Here is a 24,650-nt window from a genome sequence, read left to right as displayed (position 1 = left end):
TTCTGGTGTGTGCTGGGCACTGGGTTTCTTAGAGAAAGGCGCCTGGCTCCTCCTTGGCTCCTCTGAGGACAGTCGAGGTGGGTAAGTCGAGCTCCTTCCGTACCAAGAGTCCATTGCCCCATTTACCCGCCTGTCACTCGGGGCCACTGAGTCACCGCGGCAGCTGCCACGCGCTGGGTGGTGATGTGTCTGTGTGACAGTCCAGAGAAGGCAGACTGGATAGTGACAGTGAGCAGAGGCTGTGGAGGGGTGAGAAAGGGGCGCTAGCACCCCTGGGGCTGGAGGAGAGACCGCTGTCCTGATGCCCTGCCGGTTTCAGGGTGTGCGCCCAGGTAGGAACCAGTAGCCACTCCGTGGAACCTGCGTGTCAGGTACGCCTCCCTGAGTGTGGGAAAGCAGCTGGGGGCGGGGGGCTGCTGGAGAAGCAGGTTTCAGGGAGCAAACCGGGGCTAAAACACAAAAGGAGAAAGAGAAACCACAAGTTCAGGCCTGCTGCCGGCTGTACGGTCACCTCCAGGCCAGTGGCTGTACCTCCCTGGCCTGGGGCCTCACAGCCAAAGGGGCGCCTGTGTGTCAGCCTCACGGAGGTGTGAGAGGCACTGTGACGAAATGTGCTCAGCTGCTGACGCGGCGGATGCTGTGCATTTTGGTCGCTTGGGACCTCGGGGCAGTAGCCGCCCCCGAATGCATAGTGTGTGGTGGCTCCTACTCTCCCAGCCTCCGCCGTCCGCTGTCCGCTGTCCGCCCTTCGGGAGTTCATCTGGGGCAGCAGGTGTGGGCAAGGCCACCAGCTGGGCACTACTCCGTCAGTAGCCAGGACGGGACCCTTCCCCTGGATCTGGCCTCAGGGTGGTAGGGTGGTTGGCTGGCCCCGGGGCTGCTCCATGGTGGGTGCATAGCAGAGGAGGAGGGACCAGATAGGCCCTCCGCCATTCCCCAGGGCGAGACAGGTCCTGGCGGGGCATTGCTGGCGCTGACGCCGGGGGAGGAGGGGCCTTGGAGGCTGGAGTCACGGGAGGCTCTGCCTCGCCTTCTGTGCAGGACGCAGGTGTTGGTGGGGCTGCAGCCAGGCCCTGCGCTCGGGCCAGGGGGCTCCGGGCCAGTGGGGGCTGCACCAGCCTGCTCTGAGCCCACAGCCCAGCTGATGGAGCAGGAAAGAAGGGGGTGGGGAGAGCTCTGAGTGCTGCCTGCCTTTTCTGCTCTGTTGCCATGGCAACAGATGGCGGTTTGGCAGGAGAGAGGAGGGGGAGGGCTTTGTATGAGGCAGCTCTGGGTTTAGAGACCAGCTGGGGATCCTTCAGGGATAGGGGTGTGGGGCAGCTGGCCGCCAGGCTAAGAAGGCTCCTCCCTTGGGGCCCCCAGAGCAGCCCCCATTCCCCTGCAGGGCAGGTTTTAGATGCAAACCCATCTGAGCTGCCACAATGGCCAACTGGCCCACTCTCGCCCACCCCTCCCTCTCCTCCTTGCTCCTGGACCAGAGGCTGGGAAAGAGGCCATTGCCCCCACCTGGACACCCCTCGAGCCTGGGTCAGTGGGCAGAGTGGGGGCTGCACCTGGGCAGTGGGTGTGGCTCTGCCCCACCCTCCCCGCCCTGGAGTTGGGGAGAAGGCATGGCTGGGGCCCAGCAGCCCCACCCCTGTGCGGCCAGACTGCAGGGGCACCCACCACTGGCACCGGCACTGCCCTGGAAGGTCATGGCCCAGCCGGTGGGAGGGGTGAGGCTCAGCCTCTCCAGGATGGTCACCTGATCACACAGCCTGAGCCCTCCCCCTGCGCCCCAGCTCCGGCTCCCACTGCACCATCCCTCCTCCAGGGCAGGCTGGCTCTTCCTGCAGAGGCAGCTTCCCCCCACACTCTGCCCCAGTTATTCCTGTGTGTGAGTTTGCGCATGTGCACACCTGTGTGAGTGAGTTTATGAGTGTGCACAACTGAGTCTGCATGTGTGGGGAATATGAGTGTGTGAAAGTGTGAGTGCGTGTGTGACTGGGTGTGTGTGTGCACAGTGTGAGTGTGAGTCTGTGTGTGACTGGGTGTGTGTGTGCACAGTGTGAGTGTGAGTCTGTGTGTGACTGGGTATGTGTGCACAGTGTGAGTGTGAGTCTGTGTGTGACTGGGTGTGTGTGTGCACAGTGTGAGTGTGAGTCTGCGTGTGACTGGGTGTGTGTGTGCACAGTGTGAGTGTGAGTCTGCGTGTGTGACTGGGTGTGTGTGTGCACAGTGTGTGAGTCTGCGTGTGTGACTGGGTGTGTGTGCACAGTGTGTGAGTCTGTGTGTGTGCACAGTGTGAGTGTGAGTCTGCGTGTGTGACTGGGTGTGTGTGCACAGTGTGTGAGTCTGTGTGTGACTGGGTGTGTGTGTGCACAGTGTGTGAGTCTGTGTGTGTGCAGGACTGTGTAAGAGCGCGAGTTCATGTGTGTGCACAAGTGTGAGTGTGTGAGAGACATCCTCCTTCCCATTGGAAAAGCCCTGTGCACATTCACCTGCACCACGTGAGGCCCAGCTGCGAGGTTCCCAGCTGGGAATGCTCGCACATGAGCTGAGTCCTAGGGCCTGGCACCCGTGGGTGTGAAGGCTGCTGGCCACCTGCCCGGCCACTGCAGGGACAGGCTCACCAGTCTGACATCCTGAGTGGGATGGGGCGGAGCAGGGATAGGTGCTGCTCCCCTAGCCCAAGGCAGAGCCCAGGCTTCATGCTGCTGTCTCCTCCCGCCCCGGCCCACAGGCACCACTGGTCTGGCTGGACTTGGCCAATGTTAGCACCCTGTGCAGCGCTGCCCAGGGGAGCCTGCGCCACCCAGCCTACTAGGGAGGAGGGGGCACTGTGGCTGGTTTCTCTGTGGCACCTCTCCCCTCCCTGCCCCTCACCCCAGCTGTGCTGACATCCGCCCCCCAACCCAGATGTGGGCTCAGGCATAGTCAGCTCTCCAGCTGGAGCAGTTGAGCCAGGAGGGCCTGTCCTGGAGTCACGGTGCTGGCCCCAGTGCACAGTGGGGCCCCTGGGGGCCCCTGACTATCACGACACCCTGGCAATGTCCTCTCCCCTGCAGCCTTCAGCCTGGTGTCTCCCTAAGGCTTCCTTGGGACCCCCAAGGGCAGCCCTGTTTCCCGAGTATATACTGTGACCCACCACCCACTCTCCTCAGCCCAGGGGACCCCGCTCTGCCCCACCCCCTCTACCTCACCTGCAGCCCCTTGCAGGGGTGGGAAGCAGGCAGTCCTCCAGGGTGACTGTCCCAGGACGGGATTTCTCCATCCAGGGCCTGGCTGGTGTGGGGCAGCCTCACCCCCACCCTGGGGCGGCCTACAGCACCAGGGCAGCAGGAGGCCGGGGGTTCGGTGAGGCCCTGTGCTCCCCGCCAGCTGCACCCCTCCCCTCGCTGCCCCTCACCCCAGCTGTGCTGACATCTCCCCCCCAACCCAGATGTGGGTCCTGGCCCCCAGCTCCATGATAGAGACCCCCTAGGCCAGGAAAGGCGGGGGGCGTCCGGGGCCTGTAGGCGGGGGCTCAGCCTTTCCTGGGGCTTGTATCCTACCATCTGCTGTCCCCACGTCGGTACCCTTCTGGGCAGAGCTGGTGGGGGCCAGGAGGGCTCCTGACCTGAGCTCGGGGTCAGTGGGACCTGCTGCACCCTCACTCCACTAGCCCCTCATGCCATCTCTGGAAACACTGTGGTTGAGGGGCAGGGAAGCTCACCAGTGGCTGTGACCCTCCTGAGGAGGTACAGGGACATCCTGCCCAGGACACACTGGCTGCTGGTCCCAGCCATGGCGACAGGCAGGGAGAGGACATGGCCACCTGGAGTGAACTTAGCCAGGGATACCAAGGCCAAGGGCAGACCCAGCCAGTGGCCCATGTTGCAGGGCAGAGGACTGGGGCCACCTTGTTGGCCAGAGGCTCATCTTTGGGGCCTGGGGTGTGAGTGGGGCTGCCCTGGCAACCTGGGGGGACATGTGCCCCACCCATACGGGAGGGGCCCCTTGGAAATTGGGCCCCTCCCTGGGTGCTGGGGGCCCACCTCACATACTGGACTCCGGAGAACAGCCATTCATACAACAGAACCAGGAGGTTTTCTTCAGGGCTGTCTCCTGGCCCTGGCATGCTGGACTTTGTCTCTTGGTCTTGGCGTGAAGATAGGGGATGGAGAGAGGGGATGCCGCCCTAGGCTGTCCCCCCCACACCCTCAGTAAGTGTCCCACTGTGTTTGCAGCCCCATCATCAGGCCTAACACTGACACCCCAGCCTCTTTAGGGTCCCTGGAGACCGTCACCTGCCCCTGCCTTCCTTCTTCCAGAGGTTTCCAGAATGTTTGGAGATCTCGTCTTGCCTCTCCAGGCTCCCTCTTATTAAGTGGGCTCAATGGGAGGTAAGCACAGGGACCTGAGTCTGTCTGGTGGGCACTGGCCCCAGCTCGACGCCTCCCAGGGCCCCCAACCACCTGTCCCGGCCCCTCCCTCCCCAGAACTCCATGCTCTGCCTCCTCCATCACCTGGGCAGCAAGTCCTCTGGGACCGTCCTCTCCAGCTTCCCTCTCTGAACATGTACCTCATGGCAACCTGCTAGGGACACACCTCCAGGCACTGCCCCTCCCCGTGGCGGGATGCTCCCGTTCCCAGCTGTGCCTGTGTTGGAGCCCACACCAGCCTCTGGGGGGAGGGGGGAGGTCTGCCCCTGTGACCGAGCCTGCAGACCTGGGTGCTTGGCGTCCCTTGGTGTTCAGCTGGTGCCCAGCATCTCGCCCCTTCTCAGCTTTGACCTTGGGAGCCTGGCCTGAGTCTCACTGGAGGAGGAGAGTCTGTGACCCACGAGGGTCACAGCCCCCCCACCCCTACCCTCTACACACACAGGATCCTGGAAAGTGAGTTCTTAACCCTGGGGCTCCGATTGGTGGTTCCTTTCAGCATCTTCCACTTGGGTGCAGAACCGAGGAGCTTTGGGGGGTGCAGGGGTGCTGTCTTCTGACTTTCAGGGGGGCTGGTTCCAAGCCCCTGAACACTGCCTCTGGGCCCCACAGCTGCGTCTCTTCCTGGTGCAATCCCAGGCTGACTCTGTGGGGAGCAGAGTATAAGACTGCGGATGTGAGTGTAGTGGCTCTCATCCAGTCTTTACCACGGCAGGAGCGGGCATTAGGACACTCCTGGGGCTGGAGGGGCCACATGAGCCCCCACCCCGTGATGGGACAGAGAGCCAGGCTTCAAAGTCTGGGCCCTGACCACAGCCACCCTCCCATCCCCCTCCTGGGGCTGCAGAGATGGCTCGCTCCACCAGAGAAAGGCCTTGGGTACTGGAATAGCCCAGCGTTATGTAAGGAGTGCCAGGATACCCCCCCATCCCCCCCATCGCTTTCTCTCTTGGATCTAGGGCCGCCTGTGTTGGGGTGGGGGGGTCCATTCTGTCCGGGAGAGGGGTCTCTGCTGTCCTGTTTGGGGGCTGTGGGTGGGAGGGCAGGGAGCTCAGCAGAGGCAGCCCAGCGGCGGTAACGCGTGTGAAATAGTTCAGGGCTTAATTAATTTAATTTGAGAGGTTCCTTTTCGGAGCGTGAACAGTCGTCTCTTGGGAGACGCACTGCCGCCTTCCCCTCCGCCTGCCTGGCGCTGGTGGGCGAAGGAAAGAGCGGAGTCTCTATCGAGAGGGCGCCCAGCCTCCCTCTCTCTCTCTCTGTCCCCTACTCCCGAGCCCTTCCATGGGGCTCTCCTTCCCGACGCCCAGAGGAGCGTGCGTGGCTGTGAACCAGGAGCCGGGGTGGGTGGGGGCAGTGTCACTGCAGCTGCGGTGGGCAGGGCCTCCCCGAGAGCGGAAATGTGGGCGCACTGGCGAGGATTCGTGGAGAAAGATGCCGCGAAAAGCTGGGGGCAGGGCGCAGGAGCCAGGCGTCCCCTCCACCCCCACCCCCCCAACCCCCAGGAGGAGGAGAAGGGGTTTGGGGTGGGGAGGCTGAGAACTGGGGCACCTGCTCAGCCCACTAAGAGCTGGGGCAGGGGGCGCGCGGCTGGAAAGGAGCTCGGCGGGGCGGGGGCGCGGGAAGAACTCCGCCGGGACCGGCTAATGAGGGGGAACGAACGGCGCTTTGATGTCTGCGCAGCCCCCTCCCCGCCGCCGCCGCCGCTGGCAGTCTGAGTCGCGAGTCCCCTGCGGCGTCCCGGGGTTGGGGAGGGGCGGTCTCGCAGCGGCGCGTTTGTCTGCGAAGCCGGGGCCGCGCGTGCTGCGGAGTGTTTGCTGTGGGCCGGCTGGGCCTGGCCGCCCCCTAGTCTGGGACCCGGGGAGGCCGGGGTGAGGGTGCTCGCTGAGCCCCAGAACCCAATCCGCTGGCTCTGCTTTTCTCGCTCCCCGGCGCCGGATCCGCCCTCTGCCTGCGTGGAGGGGACTTTGAAGCCGGAGGAGCGCGCGTGGGGCCCGGACCCGGGCTCAGGAGGGGGGAGGTAGCAGCTGAGGCTTGGGCTGGGTGAGGGCGGCCCTTCCAGCGCCTGGGCGCCCGAGTCACGGGTCTAGGCTTCCGGCCGCTCGCCTCCAGTCGGAGGGAGGGTGTCTTGGGTGTACAGGCCATCGCCTTGCTACGTCCCCCAGGACTAGAAAGGCCCGGGTCTAGGCCTCAAGCCCAGGGAAGAGCTGGGGTGTGGCCGCAGGAGGCGCCCCAGGAACGCTGACCCCCGTCTTCCGAAGGCACCCAGGCTCAGGCGTCCCACAAGCTGCTGGCCTGGAGCAAGTCCCCTGCTGCCCCTGCGCCCTGTGGGCGGGGCCGCGCCGGCGCCGGCGCCGGGAGGCCCTGTCCGTGGTGCTGAAAGTTACTCCGGGTGCCTGGGCTCCCACAGACTCGCCCCGCCCTTAGTGGCCCTGGGAAATGAACACCGTCGGCCCCTGGGCTCTCGGTTTCGCCCCACTTCCTTGCCCGGAGCGCTGTTAACTCCCTAAGCCTGTACACAGGGGGCGAAGGGGTGGAGTTCGTGCCTGCACCCGCTGGGGAAGCGACAGGGCAGGGCTTGTGCAGGCTTCCACCTGACCCCTTGTGCAGTGGCGGGCAAGTGGGCCTGGGTGTCACAAAGGCTTGGCCCCGCCTGCCTCCCTCTCTGGGAAAGACAGCAGGGCTGTTGTGAGGATCAGCGTTCAAGTCAGGTGGCCCCATCCAGGCCGGAGCACTGCGGGAGCCCACGTGCCCCCAGGTCGGCCATGGCCCCAGGCTGAGGGATCTACAGCCCACAGGCTCAGAGCCACCCCTTCTGGGGTCAAGCAATGGTGAGAACCAGGTGGGCCTGCACTGTGGCTCCCACAAAGGTGGCCGAACCCACACCCCTCCCCCAAGTCCTACCCTCAGTGTCTCCAGGCTGATGCTGGGTGGAGAGCCCCCTTGCTGTTAGGAGCCCAGGACACACTTTTGCTGGCTGTGGGGGCATGGGCGGCAGCTCCGATCTCAGTGAGCCACCTGAACATACGTTCTTCGACCAAGTCCTCGTGGGGTGAACAAAATGTACTGGGCGTTTTCCGACGAAAGGAAACTCAAGGGAAATACTCGTGTGAGTTGAAAATGCCTACACTGGGCTCCACAAACGGCCACATACCTGGTCGCTGACACACAGAGCCTTATTCTTTCTGTTCCAGAGGCTGGAGTCAGCGGGCTGGTTCCTCCTGAGGCTCTGAGGGAGAAGCTGGTCGAGGCCCCGAGCCCAGCTCTCGGGGTTCGCCTGTCTATGTCCCAGCTCCCTGTCTTTCTCCTGGAAGAACTCACTGCGGTTAGGGCCTCCGTGTGCAGCGGATCTCATAACCCAACTCCGTAAACAAGGTCACATTCAGGCAGTCCAGGGACTAGGACTTGGACACATCTTCTTGGGGCCACACACTCCATTTGTGGTTGGGACCCCAGGCAGATCCCTCAGTGTCTCCGGGGGCTTAGGAAAGGCTCAGCTAGCTGCCAGAAGCCCTCGGCCATCATCTGGAACTTGGTCACCTGGAGGTCCCTTGCAGGACCAGCAGGAGCTCCAGCAACTGGCTGTCCCCTCCACTCCTCACTCCAGTCCGGGCACAGGAGGAGCTAGTCCTGGGAGCCAGGCAGCCCTTGCTTTCCTCCAGCAGCTGACTCCCCCGCTCCTCTCTCACCTGAGGGGGGCTGGCCAGCAGGCAGGGGGTAGGGACTGACCAAAGGCAGTGGTCTTGCGACTCCTGCCAGGGAGGCCGCCTGGGGCCGCTGGGCCCACTTTAGTGAGGGCACAGCAGGCTGGTATGTGGGTCCTGGCCTGGGCGTGGGGTTGTGGTCCCTGTGGGGACAGTGTCCTCAGCAGCAGCTCCTGGGACACTCAGGTCCCAGCACGGTCAAGGGCAGCCCGCAGGCTGTGAGCTCCAATTCAGGTCGCTTAGCAGAGGCTGTTGGGGGTGGAGAACTGGGCCCTGTCCTCCCCACAGTCCCGTGGCCCTCTCATCACAGCAGCAGCGCTGCGGCTGCCCCTGCCTGCTCTTGGAGGCTTCTCCCCGGCGCCCACGCGCTGCCAGGCCAGAGGAGGCCGTACTGGCTCGGGGCAGCCCACTCTGCTGACTCACTTTTCCAAGAGCCAGTGCGGTCATCCCTCCAAGGAGAGCCCAGGCAAGAGGGGTGTCCGCTGCGCTTGGCTGCAGAAACTGCCCCCCAACACCCCCACGGTGAGGCTTGTGAGGTGGTGGAAAGTGTGTCACTGTTAGCTGTGCTCATGGCCCCGGGGAGCTGGCCACGTGGTCCCAGAGGCACAGCTGTTAGCGGTGGGGGAGGACAGGGAGTCTCTGTCCCAGGAGCCAGTGATGCTCGGAGTGGTCCTGTGAGCATTAGTGGCAGGACCCGGGAGGCCACCCTGCTCCTCCTCCTGGCTCAGCAGTGGACTCAGAGCTGGGACTCTGGCACATCCTGTCCCCCATAAGTCTTGGGGTGCTGCCCTCTGGTCACCCGTGCCCAAGGACCAGCTGACACGCAGCGAAGTGCCTAGTGCACTGTACAGCGAGGTGGCCTGTGGTGCTGAAGTGCATGGCCCAAGGGAGGGCAGGACTGTGACAGGAGGAAACGGGGGGGGGGGGGGTCGGGGGAGGCCAGAAGGACTTGAGGAACAGGAACTCCAGGGCTCTGGAGCGCAGGCCCCACTGGGGGAGGGGCAGGTCTGTGGACGGGGAGGGAGGGAAGGTGGAGGGATTGGGGAAGGGCTGTGGCGGGGCCAGCCAGTGGGTGATAGGACCTCTTATAGGCTGTCATGGGGACCTGTGTGGGGGAGAAAACAAGGGGGAGACGAGAGGCAGGCTTGTGGAGCTTTGAGTCAGAAACAGGGCGGCCCCAGGTCTGCCCTGTGTTCCTGGAGGCCTCAGACTCCAGGGCCAGCTCTCCTTCAGCGGGTTCCACGCCCCACAGCGGGCACTCGGGGAGACGTGGTCTAGAGTCCGGTGATCTGAATGGGAAAGGGCTCTGCCGGCTGTGGTGGAGCCTTGGCACCTGTGTGGTCCCCTCACAGGACTCTGCCAGCAGGGCCGGGCGGTTCCCAGGTGCCGGGCAGAGGCCACGGGTTGTGTCTTGGGGTCACAGGGCTGGTGGGTGTGGGTTTCCATTGGTGAGGACCTTCCAGGCCTAGCCAGACACCCAGCACGTCATGCAGCACGCCTGAGACCTGAAGGGGAAGGTCAGGTCACCGTGTGGTGGTGTCACCGTTCCTTCAGGCTGTCACGCAGGACGGGACACAGGTCAGCTTCAGGTAGGAGGCGCCAGAGGCTGAAAGCCCTGATGAGAGGAGCAGGGGGGGGGCGGGGGGCGCGGGTCAGGCCCCTCTCCACACGGCTATTAGCCTTTGGGGATGCGAAGCCCTCGCTGGACAGACTAACCTCCAGGCCATAGAACCTCCTCCCGCACCTGTTAAGGGGCAGCTGGGAGGGTCCAGGGGGCCCGGGGACAGGGCCATCTATGAGGGCCTGGCCCAGGCGGTGGGCTGGGAGCTACTGCGAGTGTCTTTTGGGGGCAGTAACTGTAGGAACCGCACCTCAGTCTTCCTCACCCAGGGAAGCGGCCAGCACTCGGAAAACCCCTTCCCAGCACACAGCCGGCGCAGACTGCCGCGGCGCCTCCCACCGTGTGACACGGCGTACTTTCCTCTCTCCGTGTGAGCCTGTGTTTGCTATAAAGGCAATAATTAGAGATAAAACACCAATTGGATAATGAGCCTGAGCACTTGGAGGGCTGGGTGATTAGGGCGGCTGTGGGCTTCCCCAGCGGGAGCTGCCTCTGCCCGCCTGAGGCCGCAGCGACTCGGAGGCCCCTGCGGAGGACTCCCCACTGCCTGTCCCCGGGGACTGGCAGGGCTGCCTGGAACCCACCCGTCCCACCCGAGACCCCAGCTGTGGGGCACCAGGACATCCAAGGCTGATCTACTGCCCAGATGGGCAGGGAAGCTTCACCAAGGAGGGGCCCCTCTAGGCTGGACTTGGAGGGATGTATAGGAGTCTGCAGGGCAGGGAGGCAGCAGGTGGATGAAAATGAAATCAGGAGGAAGCCACCAGAGTTCCAGGACACACCCCAGCCATGTGTCCTGGCCGCCTGTGCCCCTGCCCTCGAGCAGCTCTGAGGGTGCCCACAGCGTGGGGCTCATCCAGGGCACCTCACTCTCTGTGCCCTTTGTCCTCCCCACCTTTCTGGACACCAGCTGGTGACACAGCCACCGCATTTCCTTGTCTGTGAAATGGGTGCCGGGGTGCGTTCCGCTCGGCAGACAGCTGTTGTCTTCGGCGGCTGCATCGTCTAGCTTCCTGCTTCCGGAGGGTCCCTGGCACTGCTCTGTCTCCCTGTCAATTTGAGGCCCCGCGCTTCCTCTTCGGGAAGCAGGAAATTCCCCACACGTCTGTGACGTCTGCCTTCTAGGGACCCACGTGGGGCGTGTGTGAGTGCGTTGGTGTGCATGTGCCTTCCTGCGCAGGCTGGGCGCTAACCAGCGTCCTCCGGTCCTGCTCTGTCCGTTTTGGTGGTGTCACAATTTCCACATCTGTCCAGTAGCTGCTGACCAGCCGTAACTACTCATGCACTGTTTGGGGCATGACATTGTTCTTCATGTTCTGCTTCATGAACAGCCCCGCAGAGCTGGCCTAGGGCCATGCCGCCTGCCTCACGCCCTGCCTCTGCCCTGAGGGGTCTCTCAGGAACCCACCTCACCTGGCACCCGCCCTGGGCGCTCAGGACTTGGAGGAGCTTGGCTCTCTCCGAGTAGTTAGTGGCCTTTGCTTCCTGTCACCGCTCTTCCCTGGTTCCTCTCAGCCTGTCAGCCTGTTCTGGGGACTTGCCAGACAGTTCTCCCTCTAACGCTGTCTTGCTCCCTCCTGTCTGGGCCAAGGACCGGAGGAGTCGGTACCAGCCCTGTTGCTCTTGGAGGCAGTGGAGTCCCCAGGCCACTGACTCTGATGGACGGATGGGGGTGCTGCTTTCTCCCGCCCAACCTGGAACCACAGGGCCACTGAGCAGATCAGAGGCTGCCAGGGAGAGGCCCAGTAGCCTGCTGCCCTTCCCGGCAGGGGCCTGGCTCAGCGAGCAGACCCTGCGGGTATCGGAGCTTCAGGGCCCCCCACCCTCCGAGCCTGGTGCTGTGCCTCTGGGGGGCACAGCCTCATCTCTTGGCCACAAGGCAGAGGCTGTGGCAGCTGGAGGAGGCCTCCCTGCAGGAGGCTGGGAAGGAGGCATAGGTGCAAGACATACCACAAAGGGCTCTTGAATTGGTAACAACTTCCCCCCGCCCCCGCCCCCCCGTGTAAAAAGGGGCGGAGACAAACCCAAGCATTTGGGACCTGAGGTGTCTAGGTGACGATGACGAGGAGGGGCCTGTGGGGCCACCTTCTGAAGTTGGAAATGACAGCGTGGTGTCCCTCAGCATTCACAGCGGGGAGTCCTGACGTGGTCTGCATCCCTTAAAACAGCCTAAGTCACAGTCAGGCTGTGGTGCTGTGGCTAACAGGCCCCCAAATCAGGAAGGGGAGTGCAGGGTGTCTGGGGCCTGAGGCCACAGAGCAGTCCAGCAGGGGGCAGCTGGCAGGGGGCTGTGCGCTGCTGGGAGAGGCTGGTGGTGGCAGGTCCCAGCATGGAGGGGGCAGGAGGAGAGGCAGGCACCCAGCTCTGCCCACATGACAAGGGGGCCATGGCCAGGGTCCTTGAAGTATGGCCAGGAGAGCAGTTATCGGGTTCCCCCCAGTGGGGGCTCTGGGGCAGACAGTGCAAGGCAGACTGAGGTGTGCTGCCCTGGATGACTGTGGGCCTGGCCTACTGCCTTGGGTGCCTCTCTCCAGGCTGAGAGGTGGCAGAGCCTGGGGGGGGTGGGGCCTCCTGGGCCTGAGGGTACCCAAGCTCCCCTGCTGGGGGCATCTGGGCAGCTGAAGGCCTGGGGGAGGGACTCAGTGTCACCCACATGGGAGCGGGGTGTGGGCTGGGGCAGAGCTGTCCTGGGCTGTGACCAGGGAGTGTGGGAGGGCAGACAGTGGCCACAGGAGTCCAGCTCGAGGCACACTGAAGGGGCAGAGGCCAGACCTGGAGTGAGGGGCTGTGGTCGGGAGTGAGTGGCATCTCTCCTGGTCAAGCCCCCCACCCGGACCACTCTGGGGTGTGGCACGGCTGTGGGTCCTCAAGGCCCTGGGTGGGTCTGACGGGCTTCTCTCCCCACAGGCCTTGTGAAGCTGGGGATTCACTGTGTCACGTGCCAGAAGGTGGCCATCAAAATCGTCAATCGGGAGAAGCTCAGTGAGTCTGTATTGATGAAGGTGAGCGCGAGTGGGGCAGGCAGGGCAAGTGGGGTGGGAGCTGGCCCTGCGATCAGTGCCACAGGCAGGCCACGGGCTCTGTGCAGTGAAGTGGACCAGGTGGGTGGTGACAGCACTCTGCTTAGGTGGGTGAGGGCCAGTGACATCAGTGAGGACCCCTCTGGCTGCTGAGGGAAGAGGGGGACTTGGGCGGGTTCACCTGGGGAACCCTGAGGACCCGAGGTGGGTGATTTTCAGGGGAGGTGGCAGCTGCTTGGAGGGGTGGGGCAGTGCAGGTGGGGGGCAGGTGGACTCTGACCCTGCCTTGGGTAGCACTTGGCTGAGATCCTGGACTCCGACTGGGACTCTGAGATGTCCAAGTGGAGAGATAGGAGCTGGGGGAAAGGGATGGGGCTATAACTGGAGCCCATCCCCCTGAAGGCCCAGCAGGGACCACATGCAGTTGGGCAAGGGGCCTGGAGGTGGCCCTGACACCCGTGGGGCTGTGTGATGCCGTGTAGGCCGGGCCATCCCACAGCGGGGAGACCCTGGGGCTAGACTGGCCCTGCCCCAAAGCCCCAGCTGCACCCAAGAGCCCACAGCAGTGCCCCAAGGGGCTGGGCCCACACCTCCCCTCTGTGTTCCAGCAGCCAAGGCTCCTGGGGAGGGTGAGGTCGGGGTTGACCCCCCACAGTCCCGCCCCACAGGCAGGCGCGTTCTGGGTGTTGGATGGATGCAGGAGTCTCCAGGGGTGGAGCCCCCGCGTGATGCACTCCTCCTCCGCAGGTGGAGCGGGAGATCGCCATCCTGAAGCTCATCGAACACCCCCACGTCCTCAAGCTGCACGACGTTTATGAAAACAAAAAATATTTGTAGGTATTGCTGGGTCTGGAGAGTTGGGGTGGCCAGAGTGGAGGCCGAGGGGCCGGGGGAGACGGGCAGTGGGGCCAGGCAGGACGGTCTCAGGAACAGGCCCGGGCAGTGGCATCACTGCTCCTTGACCAAACACCAGGGACTCACAGAGCCACCACCCTGAGCCACCATGGGGGACAGGGCTTCCTGGAGGCGTGGCTGGGGTGGGGGTCAAGGGGCAGGGGCCATCTGGGGTCCCAACATGGCACGAATGGCCCAGCTCCAGTGTTTAACAGAATGGGTGACGGAGCTGCCCCATGTGGGGGGCCTTGAGGAGCAGGGACACTGTCCCCACATGCCTTAGGGAGGCTGGTCGTGGTGTTGGGGTCCCGGCACTGGTGAGCCGCAGGAACTCGGCCACCATCAGAACCGTGACAAGGGCACCGACGGGACACACACCCACTGGCTTGATGGCGGCTTGTCTTGCAGTATCTTGGTGATGTCCCATGAGTTGGGGGGCAGGCAGGAGCTGGGGCAGGCCTGGTCCACCTCTATGCACAACATGCAGGACACTGGTCACCTCCTCGCTTCTGGGGAGATACTTTTGAGGACGGACACACGAGGGCGAGGGGCAGAGCACTTGGTTCTGAGGAGGCCACCTGGGGGGGGGGGGCGGGCAGGAAGCAGTGAAGGGTCTAGGGCAGTGGTCGGCAAACTCATTAGTCAACAGAGCCAAATATCAACAGTACAACGATTGAAATTTCTTTTGAGAGCCAAATTTTTTAAACTTAAACTTCTTCTAACGCCACTTCTTCAAAATAGACTCGCCCCGGCCGTGGTATTTTGTGGAAGAGCCACACTTAAGGGGCCAAAGAGCCGCATGTGGCTTGCGAGCCGCAGTTTGCCGACCACGGGTCTAGGAGGACAGCCTGAGGAGGGGATACAGCTCGGGCAAAGGCCTGGTGACGGGAGCAGGAAGCCTAGGATGAAGGTGGACAGGTGGCCAGTCCAGGTCCTGCTGGGGCCGGCCCCCTCCCAGGGGGTCAGAAGTCCCAAGACAGCTCAGGGAGCCGGAGGCGCAGTAGCAAGCGGGGTCACTGAGGTCAGGGCACCTCCAGCCTGCGCTGTGCTTTGGTTTTCCCGCTCCCGCCTGGGTGCCACCCAGTGCCCCCGGCCCTGTGTCTCCAGCCCCTCCCCCTCTCCTCTCTACAGACAGACTCCTTATGCCCTGAGGGTGCCCCTCCCCCCCACTGACCCCTTGAGTCCTGCAAGACCAGCTCTGGAGACAGCTGGTCCCCGTGGCCCACAGGCTCCTCCCACCAGCCCCTGTCCTGCGCCTCTCCCCCTGCTCTGTCCTCTCCGCTGGTCCCTCTCCCTCCTGCAAGCCACGGCTGCCCACTAGCAAGTCCTAGGGGAGTCTGCACAGCCCCCGGCCCAAGCTCCTCTGAGGCCCCACAGGCTTCAGTGTCCACGAGTCCCAGGACCCACATCCCCGAAACCAGCCCCCACAGGCTCCACCAGGGGCTCGGACAGAGGCTTCTCATTCACCACCTTCAGAGGGGCTGGGGTCTCCCCGCCACCATCCCCCAATGTCTTTCTGCCCTCTACCTCCTGACCCTTCTCGTCCCCCACCCCCTGCACCTCCAGCCCCTTTTCCACCTGCTGGCGGGGGCTCCCTTAGGGTCCGTGTCTGATTTGTCCCCTGCTCCGGGAGCCCAACCTGGGCTGGGCAGGGCCTGGAAGGGCCACGCCTCAACTCCTTGAGGGTCGTCAGCAGCCACAGTGGCCCACTCACCTTGGGGCCCAATGGTCCCGCAGCGGGGGACCAAGTGTGGCGCTGCTCCCAGACCCTGGCACTGGAGGCGGGCTTGCCAGGCGTGGGGAAGGGAGGGGGGGGGGCCTCATGCCGAAGATGGCCCCGAGGTGGGCCAGCAGGCGTGTGCACCCACCTGAAGCCCGCCCGTCCCCGCAGATACCTGGTGCTAGAACATGTGTCTGGTGGGGAGCTCTTTGACTACCTGGTCAAAAAGGGGAGGTTGACGCCCAAAGAGGCCCGCAAGTTCTTCCGGCAGATCATCTCAGCGCTGGATTTCTGCCACAGCCACTCCATCTGGTGCGAGCCGCCCCCCACGTGACCCAACCCCAGGTGTCCCGCCCCTACTGACGCCCCTCTGTCGGCCCCAGAGCAGGTGTGGGGGTAGCAGGGAGGGGGAGGGACTCCCTGCACGAGCCTGTGGGAGCACGTGGTGTGACCTGAAGCTCCCAGTCCCTCCATCCCAGACGGGCAACCAACCGCCAGGCAGGCGACTTCCGATTGGCTGCCTGTGACATCACCAGGCTGTGCTGCCATTGGCCGGGTGCCGTGTGGGTGGGATTTGGGGGAGGGACCCAGGTCAGCCTCCGCCGCCTCCCTTCCAGCCACAGGGATCTGAAACCAGAAAATCTCCTGCTGGACGAGAAGAACAACATCCGGATCGCGGACTTCGGCATGGCGTCCCTGCAGGTGGGGGACAGCCTACTGGAGACCAGCTGCGGGTGAGTGGGCGCCCCGGCCGGCCATCCGCTGCACCCGCGCCCTCTCCCGGCCACCGCCAGTGCTGCAAGGCCCGCGGGTGGCTCAGTGCTGTGGTCCCATGGAGGCCCGGAGTGAGTGGTCTCCGTGGCCAGGTAGGCCCAGGCCCCAAGCCCCAAGTCCCCGTCCAGCACCTCATAGCCTGGGCTGCAGGCAGGACCCCTGGTTCTGTTCCTGGCGGTGGCTCCGATGTGCGGCGCTGTGAGGGGGCCCGTCAGGCCCTGGAAGGCAGGCGGGTCTGGCCCCCCGAGGCGAGCAAACTGGTGTACCAGCCTCCTGCTCTGTGCAGTCGCAGCGGTGGTGCTGGGTTGGGACCCCGGTCCGTGACGCGGTCCTTCCTCTGAGGCCTGCCTTCTTGGACCAGAACGTCTAGGCAGCCTAGATGTGGCAGAGCCCCTACACTCCTAGGCTGGTCTCCCCCCTGAGTAGGGGGTGGGGTGGCAGCAAAGCCCCTTTAGGCTCCTGGTGGGGCCTCCTTCTGGGGCGGTGTGTGCTGGGGGAACGGCACCTCTCTTTCAGCGTCCACCTGCTGTGGTCCTGGGGCAGCCTCGAGGTCATGGCTGGGCGGACAGCGAGCCCCCAGCCTGCGCCCTGACTGCTGCTTTTGCCTTCAGGTCCCCCCACTATGCCTGCCCCGAGGTGATCCGGGTAAGTAGTCACCACGAGCCCCTGTCCCTGCCTGTCCAAGGGGCCTCACCCCCGCCCTCGCGGACCCCAGACCCTCCACCTGGGCCCCTCTTTCCACGAAGCCAACCACACCGCCCTCCGCAGGGAGAAAAGTACGACGGGCGCAAGGCGGACGTGTGGAGCTGCGGAGTGATCCTGTTCGCGTTGCTGGTGGTGAGCCCCGCCGCGTCCACACCCTGCTCCGCCCTCCCCCGTCTGCCTCTCCTCCCCGCCGGTCCCTCACCCTTCCATCTCTGTGCCGCCCCTCTGTGCCGCCCCTCCCGCCCAGTCCCCCGCCCCACGGTGACCCCGTCCCCGGCCGGCAGGGGGCGCTGCCCTTCGACGATGACAACCTGCGGCAGCTGCTGGAGAAGGTGAAGCGGGGAGTGTTCCACATGCCGCACTTCATCCCGCCGGACTGCCAGAGCCTGCTGCGTGGCATGATTGAAGTGGATGCGGCGCGGCGCCTGACGGTGCGTGCGGGCGCAGAGAGGGTCAGAGGGTGCGGGCCTATACTTCCAGTCCAGACTTAAGGGCCCCCAGGGGTAGAGGTTCCATCTCCATGCCACCTCCCTGGGAAGGGAGACCTGTGCCTGCGAGTGTGGTACAGGGAGCCTTGGATGTGCGGGCTATACACATGCGTGAGTGAATGCACAGCTATGTGTGTGCACAGGTATGAATGTGCATATGTGTGAGAGTGCATGCAGTTGTTTGCACGTTTCATAAGTGTGAGTGCATGAGTGCAGGCACAGCAGTGTGCACATACACGTGTACACAGGTATGTGCACATGCACGAGAACCGTTCATAGATGTGTGCCCTTGCATGAGTGTCTGCATAACTGTATTTAACAGGTATGTGCACATGTGTGCATGTCCACAGATGCACAGGTAGTAGTCATATGTGTGAGCATGTGCCCAGGTGTGAACGTGTGCACGGATATGTGGGTATGTGCACAGGGGCCTCCTGCTGGCTGTGTCCGGCAGGTGTGCCTGGGAGACCAGCATTCACCAACTCTAGCACTGTCCCTCAGCTTCCAGGCCAGCCCTGACAGTGGACACAGCTCATCATGACACTGACCATGGGGGGGGGGTGATGTTCTGAGGGAAGTCCCACTTCTGAAAGAAGCCCGTAGGCAGCCAGGGCTTAGCTGCAACTAGGATGTTAGGTCCCCAGGGCAAGGGCAGCAGGACTCCCCTGGACTGGTCTTTCCAGAACAGGGGTGGCCTGGTGACCAAGAAGCCATCTCCCAACCACCCCAATCCAGCTGTCCCCAGGCTAGTGGAGAGGCACTTGGAGAGCGGGCCTCTGAGCCCCCTGCTCTCACCTGCACCCCAGCCCCTCCCCGCACGTGGGCCACCCCTGGCTGCCTTCTGCTCTCCTCCCTCAGGCCTCCTTCTCTGAGCCACCAGGGGTCCCCTGCCTCCTACCCATACCTACAGCCCCCACCATCCCCACCATCCTTTCCCTAGACTGGCATTTCCTCTCCCACTGGGGAGGCAGGGTCAGGGGGCTAGTCTGGAGCCTCTGGGAACGCAGCCCCTCCCCATTTTCCTCCATCCTCACCCTCTCCCCTCTCCTCCCCCCACCTTCCCTCCACATCCTCACCCTGCCCTCCCTTCATCCTTCCCCCTCCTCCTCCCTCCCCATACCCTCTCCCCATCATCCCTCCTCCTCCACTCCCTCCCCTCTTCCTGCTGGCTATCTTCCTCCACGGTGGTCCTCCCCCCCTCCCCCAGGTGCTCCCAGCTCCTGCTCCCTCTGGCCTCCTAACGTGGGCTCCCTGCTCCCTCCATACTAACTTCCTGTTTCTCTCTCTTGTAGCTAGAGCACATTCAGAAACACATATGGTATATGTAAGTAGCTTTTCCTCCCACTCATCGCCTGCTTTGCCTGTCGCTGCAGCCGGAGGGCCTGCTAGGGAAGGCGGGGGGGAGGACCCAGCCCAGCGCAGGCCTGCCCCCAGCCTCAGCCCAGCGCTCAGGGACTCCCGGCATGCCTGCGCTGGGCACAGCAGCGTGCAGGAGGTGTGCAGGGGCTGGGACAGGGAGAGAGCAGCAGGACTCAGGGTCCCCAGGAAGGGCTGGGGGGAAGGAGCCTTAGGCCTGCCGAGGTCAGTGACCACTGGTGGTGCCCTGTCATCCACAGAGGGGGCAAGAACGAGCCTGAGCCAGAGCAGCCCATCCCCCGAAAGGTGCAGATCCGCTCACTGCCCAGCCTGGAGGACATTGACCCCGATGTGCTGGACAGCATGCACTCGCTGGGCTGCTTCCGAGACCGCAACAAGCTGCTGCAGGACCTGCTGTCCGAGGAGTATGTCCCACGTGGGGTCCTGCAGGCAGCAGCGGGGGTGGTGGGCTGTGGGAGGGAATGCTGTGGCTCCAGGACCACTGTCCGGCAGTGGACACTGTGCTTGCTGACCCTTCTCGGTCCCCACCCCACCCCCCAACAGGGAGAACCAGGAGAAGATGATCTATTTCCTCCTCCTGGACCGGAAAGAAAGGTACCCCAGCCACGAGGATGAGGACCTGCCCCCCAGGAACGAAATAGGTACAAGGTCCCAGGGAAGCCTGGCCCCACACCAGCCCTGCCAGATGCAGCAGGCTGCCTGGCCTGACCCCAGTCTGCACACAGACCCTCCCCGGAAGCGCGTGGACTCCCCAATGCTGAACCGGCACGGCAAGCGGCGGCCTGAACGCAAGTCCATGGAGGTGCTCAGTGTGACAGACGGCGGCTCTCCGGTGCCTGCTCGGCGGGCCATCGAGATGGCCCAGCACAGCCAGAGGTATGTGCCTTCTGAGGGGACCCAGTGCCCTACCTGCTTGTGCCCTGGCCTGATCAGTGAAGGCACCCCTCCTGAGCTGTGCTGGGCCTAACTCATCTCTGCCCCCTGGCCCTGGGGCTGGGCCGGCTGCACTGGGCTGCACAGGCTGAGCTGGGCAGGGCTTTGCTTTGTTGGCCTGGGCTGTTAGGCCATCCTGGACTGGGCTGGGCTGGGCTGGGCTGAGCTGGGCTAGACTGGGTTGGGCTGAGTTGGATTGGGCTGAACTGAGGTGGAATAGATTGGATCGTGGTCCAGCTATGTTCAGAGCCAGCAACCTAGCAGGCTTGTCCCCACTTAACTGCTGGTCCCGTGTTTGGGTCCCCTATGGCTGTGCAAGGGGCATGAAAATGGAATTCAGGGGGATGATGAGCAGATCTAGGCTGTCCCAACAAATCCCCCTGGAGGAAGCAGACGTCCAGGCCCACAGCCACAGCTGTGAGGCCCTTGGCCAACCCTCACTTGGCGCTGTTAGGCTGAGGTCGAATGTTCTTGCCCAGAAGGGGGCTTCAGCTGTCTGCTCCTACCCCCTGGGGAGCACCATGGGTGGTCCAAACAGCCCCAGCTATCTCTGGTCAGCTGGGTGTTGGGTGCTGAAGCTGGCCAAGCCTCACAAGAAATTTACCATCAAACGGGGGAACCACAGGGCAGCCGGGCCACCATCATGATTAAACTGGGCTGATGGCCCACAGCCCCCTAGTGGTCCTGGTCCTCCCCAGGAAACCAGGCTGGCTCAGCCTCTGGCCTAGGGTCCCGGCCCTCTGGAGCCTCTATCCAGGTCTCCAGACAGCTGTGGCCCACCGCCCACAGACTCTGGCACCGGGGTGGGGCAAGGGGAGGAGCAGGGGGAAGGTTCCCTGCTGGCCACACTCCTGCCCAGTGCCACACCTGCCCTGCTTGTTGTGGGCACACCTCTGCCCAGCCCAGCTCCCCAAGCCCGGCCCTTGGCTTCTGGCTAGAACCCCGTGGGCTGGCTGAGTGCTGACCTGGCCCTCCCTGCACCAGCCTCCCCACACCCACCCACCCCACCTGCCTGGGCCTGGGGTAGGGGTTGGGCGTGGGAGGCCACCCTGCTGTGGCTTCTACTCTGCTTCCCAGGCCTGGCTGCCACGGGGTGCTGGGTGCTAGGGTGGGGTTGGTGTGACCCAGCCTGATGGTCACCTGAAAGGCCCTTCCTCCCAGCACCCAGCTCCTGGGCTGCCTCCTCTTCTGGCCATAGGGTGCTGAGTGACAGTGGGCCTCCTGCTGGGGCTAATGCTGAGTACCCTGCAGGTCACCAGCGGGTGCTGTGCCCCTGGAGCTCTCCTGCTCATGTCCCCTGGCGTCTGTGTGCCCTGCGCACAGCTAGGAGCTGTGTGGCCTGGCCTCCAGGCCGTCTGGCGGCGCTGTGGCAGTAACTCTGTTTTCTCGCTTTGTTCCCGCTGTAGTAAAGCAATGTTCAGTAAAAGCCTGGATATCGCTGAAGCCCACCCCCAATTCAGCAAAGAAGACAGGTATACACCCTGCCCACCCGCCCCGCCCCCAGCCCCCCAGGCGACTCGGGCCTGGTGGCAGGGCTGGGCCTGAGGCTCTGGCCTGCTCCCCTTTGGCAAGGGAACCTTCCAGAAGCCGGGGGAAAGGCTGGGTCAGGCCAGGCTGAGGCCCAGGAGGAGTGGGCTACTGGGCGAGGCCAACGGCCAGCCCAAGAGGGGCTGGGAGACCCACTGTGCTCTCCCTGCCCTGGGCCCCTGAGGGGTTGCAGGTGTGAGGCCCCATCTGGCCATCTTGATGTGGCTGGTGGTGGTCCTGGTTAGCCTCCCCTGGGCCAGTGCTGTCCCCTGGGTCCTGGGGCCACCATGCTGCCCACTAGGGCCTGAGTGGAAGCGGCAGCCAGAGGCGGCTCAGCCCTCCCGAGCCCATTGCAGCCTCCTAAGTTGGTGGCAGGAGGTGTGCTGGTCACACCTGGCCTTTGTGAGCCCCCTGCCCTGCACCTGCAGGGCCCACTGCCTGAGGGGGACGTGGTTGGGCCTGCCCCGTGGCCCCCCACGATCTCGCCGCCCCTGCTTCTGGGGTGCAGGCTTTGTCCTTTCTAGGCACCCATGGCTCAGTCTCCAGAAGCTGCCTGGCTGGGCAGGAGGGCGTGTGGACAGCTCCCACCCCTTTCTCCCCTTGCTGCTCTCTGCTTCCTTGTGCCAAGCGACAAGCTTGCACTAGCTCCGTGGGAGGCCCCAGGCACTGGGCCTCACTGTGGCTGCTGGGGGGCACCAAATGGGACTCAGCATCGGAAAGTTTTGGGCTCTGTACCTGGGTCAAGTAGGGGAGTAGGACGGTCATGGCCATGGGGCCCCAGCTCACAGGTGCTGGTGGAGTGACCAGGAGCCAAGGTCTGGCCAGCATGGGCTCCATTCCTCCCCCAGGCCCAGGGGCCAGGCCAAGGTGTGGCAGGCGAGACCCCTCTCCAGGCCATGCTGGCCGGGGCGGGCAGGTGGCAGGGCAGTCCACCATTGCCTTCCTCTCCTAGGGCTGCATCAGCCCCCAGTCCCATTCCTTTCCCTAAGGACCGCAGGTGTGGTAAGTCCCTGCAGGCCATGTCTACCCCAAGTGGGCACAGCTGTGTGCCTGTATCAGCTGGGCACCCTGGGATTACCGTCTCTCTCCAGCCATGCCCAGGCCAGGCCTGCGGGCCCAGTGCGGCCTGTGGTGGAAAAGATCAGTGTCCACCCAGCCTCGTCTTGCCCATGCCCTGGTCGTGCAAGTGAGGAGAGGGTCAAGGGCTGGCCTGCTGTGGGCAGCTCTGGACCGGGCAGGTGGGTTGTGGGTGCCGAGGGGCTGGCTAATGCCCAGCTGGTGGCTCTGGGCCAGCACAGCCTTGGAGGTCAGGTTATTCCTGGCAGCTGGAGTGTGGAGAGGGGCCTGGCACAGGCTGGGTTCAGTTTCCAGGAATCTGCAGCCTTCCTCATCCCTTTGCCCACCTGAGCCCCCGCAGACACTGGCAGAGGGCTCCAAGGCTGCACCATGGGGCTCCGACAGGGGTCCCAAAGAGGCTGCAGGATCTCTCCTGATGAGGACAAGCAGGGTGGGGACAGCAGGACAGTCCTGGGCACCCAGGCCTCCTGTGGGAAGAGAAGCTGCGCCTGTGGCCCGTCTCAGCTGAGCCCCGCTCTGCACCTGTGTCCCCAGGTCCCGATCCATCAGCGGCGCTTCCTCAGGCCTCTCCACCAGCCCACTCAGCAGCCCCCGGGTGAGTGACGCCCCCTCCACTCAGGCTCCCAAACCGAAGGTGCTCGGGAGGGGCCGGGCGGCCCTGGAAGAGGCCCTCGCCATTCCCACCTGCTGGGGGCCACGCGTGGTGCTGCTGTTCTGCGGCTCTGGCTGCTCTTGCTAACTGCACGTTTTTTGTTTTGTTTTGTGTGTTTTCTTGTGTGTTACTTGTTTTCTTTCGTGGCAAATGCTCCACCCCCACATGCCTGCACCCGTGGGTCTTCCTGGGGTTCTGTGTGCATGTGGGTGGGGGCACGGATGCATGGCTGACTCCTGCATGGCGGACCCGCACTCCACTCCCTGCCCTCGGTGCCTGCCCTGTAGCCTGTTAGGAAATTTGTCCTGCCCCCCCCTCCCCCTGAACTCCCCTTTGTGGCCTGCACCCTGGCCACCTCCATGGAACCTGAAGTTTGTCAGAGCACCTCTCGGCCCGGACACGTCCTCCCTCCACAGGCCGCCCCGCGGCCCAACCCCAAGACCCAGACCTTGCCAAGCAAGGCCAAGCTGACCGACAAGCCTCTGCAAGGCACCAAGTCCAACCCATTCCCAGCCAGCACCCAGGCCCGGCACCCTGTCCCCAGCGGCCTTGGTCCCCAGCTGGCCCCGCCCCTGGGGCTGGCCCCTCTGCCTGCCCTCACCCGGCTTCCGCTCACTGGGACTGAACCGAACACTAAATCTGTCCCCACCATACAGGTGACCCCTCACCCCTCTCCAAGGGGCAGTCCCCTCCCTACCCCCAAGGGGACGCCGGTGCACACGCCCAAGGAAAGCCCAGCCGGCACACCCAACCCCACACCGCCGTCCAGCCCCAGCGTCGGAGGGGTGCCCTGGAGGACAAGGCTCAACTCCATCAAGAACAGCTTCCTAGGGTCACCTCGCTTCCACCGCCGGAAACTGCAGGGTGAGCTCAGTGACGGCAGGGCACAGGTGGTGGGCAGGGCCTGGGGAGCACTGCCCATCCTGGCCAGCAAGGCAAGTGGAGCCAGGCAGGGGTCGCCCTACCAAAAGCACTGGATCGTGCCCGCGTCTGCAGACTGGCACAGGCTTAGGCAGCATCACAGATTTCCACTATTTACCCGCCTGCTCAACCTGTGCCCGGGCCCACACAGTACAGACCTTGGCACCCAGGGGGCACAGCCTTGGAAGCCCTCCTGGGACCCTTGCTTCTCCTTAGCCCAGTGGCCTCCTCAGTACGGGCTGCCTGAGGCCCAGGGAAGAGAGATGGCCACTGGATGGGTGTGGAGATGATGGTCAGGAAGCCCACAGGGTAATGGAGGTAAGCCTGCCCCTGTGTGCTGGGTGCTGAGGGTCAGTTGGCACTGCCTGGCTATCTGGGCTCACCAGCCCCACTGCACAGCCAAGGGGTGAGGCGTGGGGCCCAGTGCCAAGGGGCAGTCCCCTCCCCACCCCCAAGGGGATGCTGTGCACACACCCAAGGAGAGCCCAGCCAGCACACCCAACACCTGGAGGGACAGCAGAACTGGCTGAAGGCCAGAGCAGGCCTAGTCTGGTTTCAGCACCAGAGGTCAGGACAGCTCCCAATGGCCCAAGAACCCCACCAGGAAGGCGCCCGTAAACAGTATGTGGGTGCTCCCTAGGACCCCCCACGGTGCAGGGCCAGTGGGGAGGGCATAGTGGTCACCACACCTTCTCTCTCTGTCCTTCCTGTGTGCACAGTCCCGACGCCAGAGGAGATGTCCAACCTGACCCCGGAGTCCTCCCCAGAGTAAGTGGCCCTGCCTGAGCAGGTGGGATCTGTCAACCTCCCGCCTGGTGCTGGGATGCCAAGAGCACAAGG

At 64.1% G+C, this 24,650-nt stretch overlaps 1 protein-coding gene across 17 annotated transcripts in view; it reads left to right on the top strand.

Moving 5' to 3' along the window:
* The window catches only part of BRSK2 (BR serine/threonine kinase 2), a 49,962-nt gene that overhangs the window by 15,621 nt on the left and 9,691 nt on the right, over nt 1-24,650 (top strand). For 11 of the 17 annotated variants that reach the window (XR_013961664.1, XR_013961665.1, XR_013961666.1 and 8 more), the window contains exons 2-16: nt 12,630-12,724; nt 13,490-13,575; nt 15,528-15,668; nt 15,974-16,090; nt 16,742-16,775; nt 16,899-16,967; nt 17,120-17,266; nt 18,616-18,647; nt 18,940-19,104; nt 19,244-19,341; nt 19,426-19,576; nt 21,040-21,105; nt 22,772-22,832; nt 23,546-23,753; nt 24,530-24,578. Coding sequence is in view for 13 of the 17 variants with exons in the window: in XM_080688699.1 (XP_080544825.1) it covers nt 12,630-12,724; nt 13,490-13,575; nt 15,528-15,668; nt 15,974-16,090; nt 16,742-16,775; nt 16,899-16,967; nt 17,120-17,266; nt 18,616-18,647; nt 18,940-19,104; nt 19,244-19,341; nt 19,426-19,576; nt 21,040-21,105; nt 22,772-22,832; nt 23,546-23,753; nt 24,530-24,578 (1,519 nt within the window). In the remaining 4 variants the exon portion in view is untranslated. Of the gene's footprint in view, nt 1-286; nt 333-12,629; nt 12,725-13,489; nt 13,580-15,527; nt 15,669-15,973; nt 16,091-16,741; nt 16,776-16,898; nt 16,968-17,119; nt 17,267-18,615; nt 18,648-18,939; nt 19,105-19,243; nt 19,342-19,425; nt 19,577-21,039; nt 21,106-22,771; nt 22,833-23,545; nt 23,754-24,529; nt 24,579-24,650 lie in introns of those variants that run through there. The other 6 variants (XR_013961663.1, XM_080688700.1, XM_080688698.1 and 3 more) reach the window with 3 other exon arrangements.

Source organism: Plecotus auritus (assembly GCF_963455305.1).
Source record: "Plecotus auritus genome assembly, chromosome: 9".
In the NCBI taxonomy this organism is placed as follows: domain Eukaryota; kingdom Metazoa; phylum Chordata; class Mammalia; order Chiroptera; family Vespertilionidae; genus Plecotus; species Plecotus auritus.
This window is presented reverse-complemented; position numbering and strand designations above follow the sequence as displayed.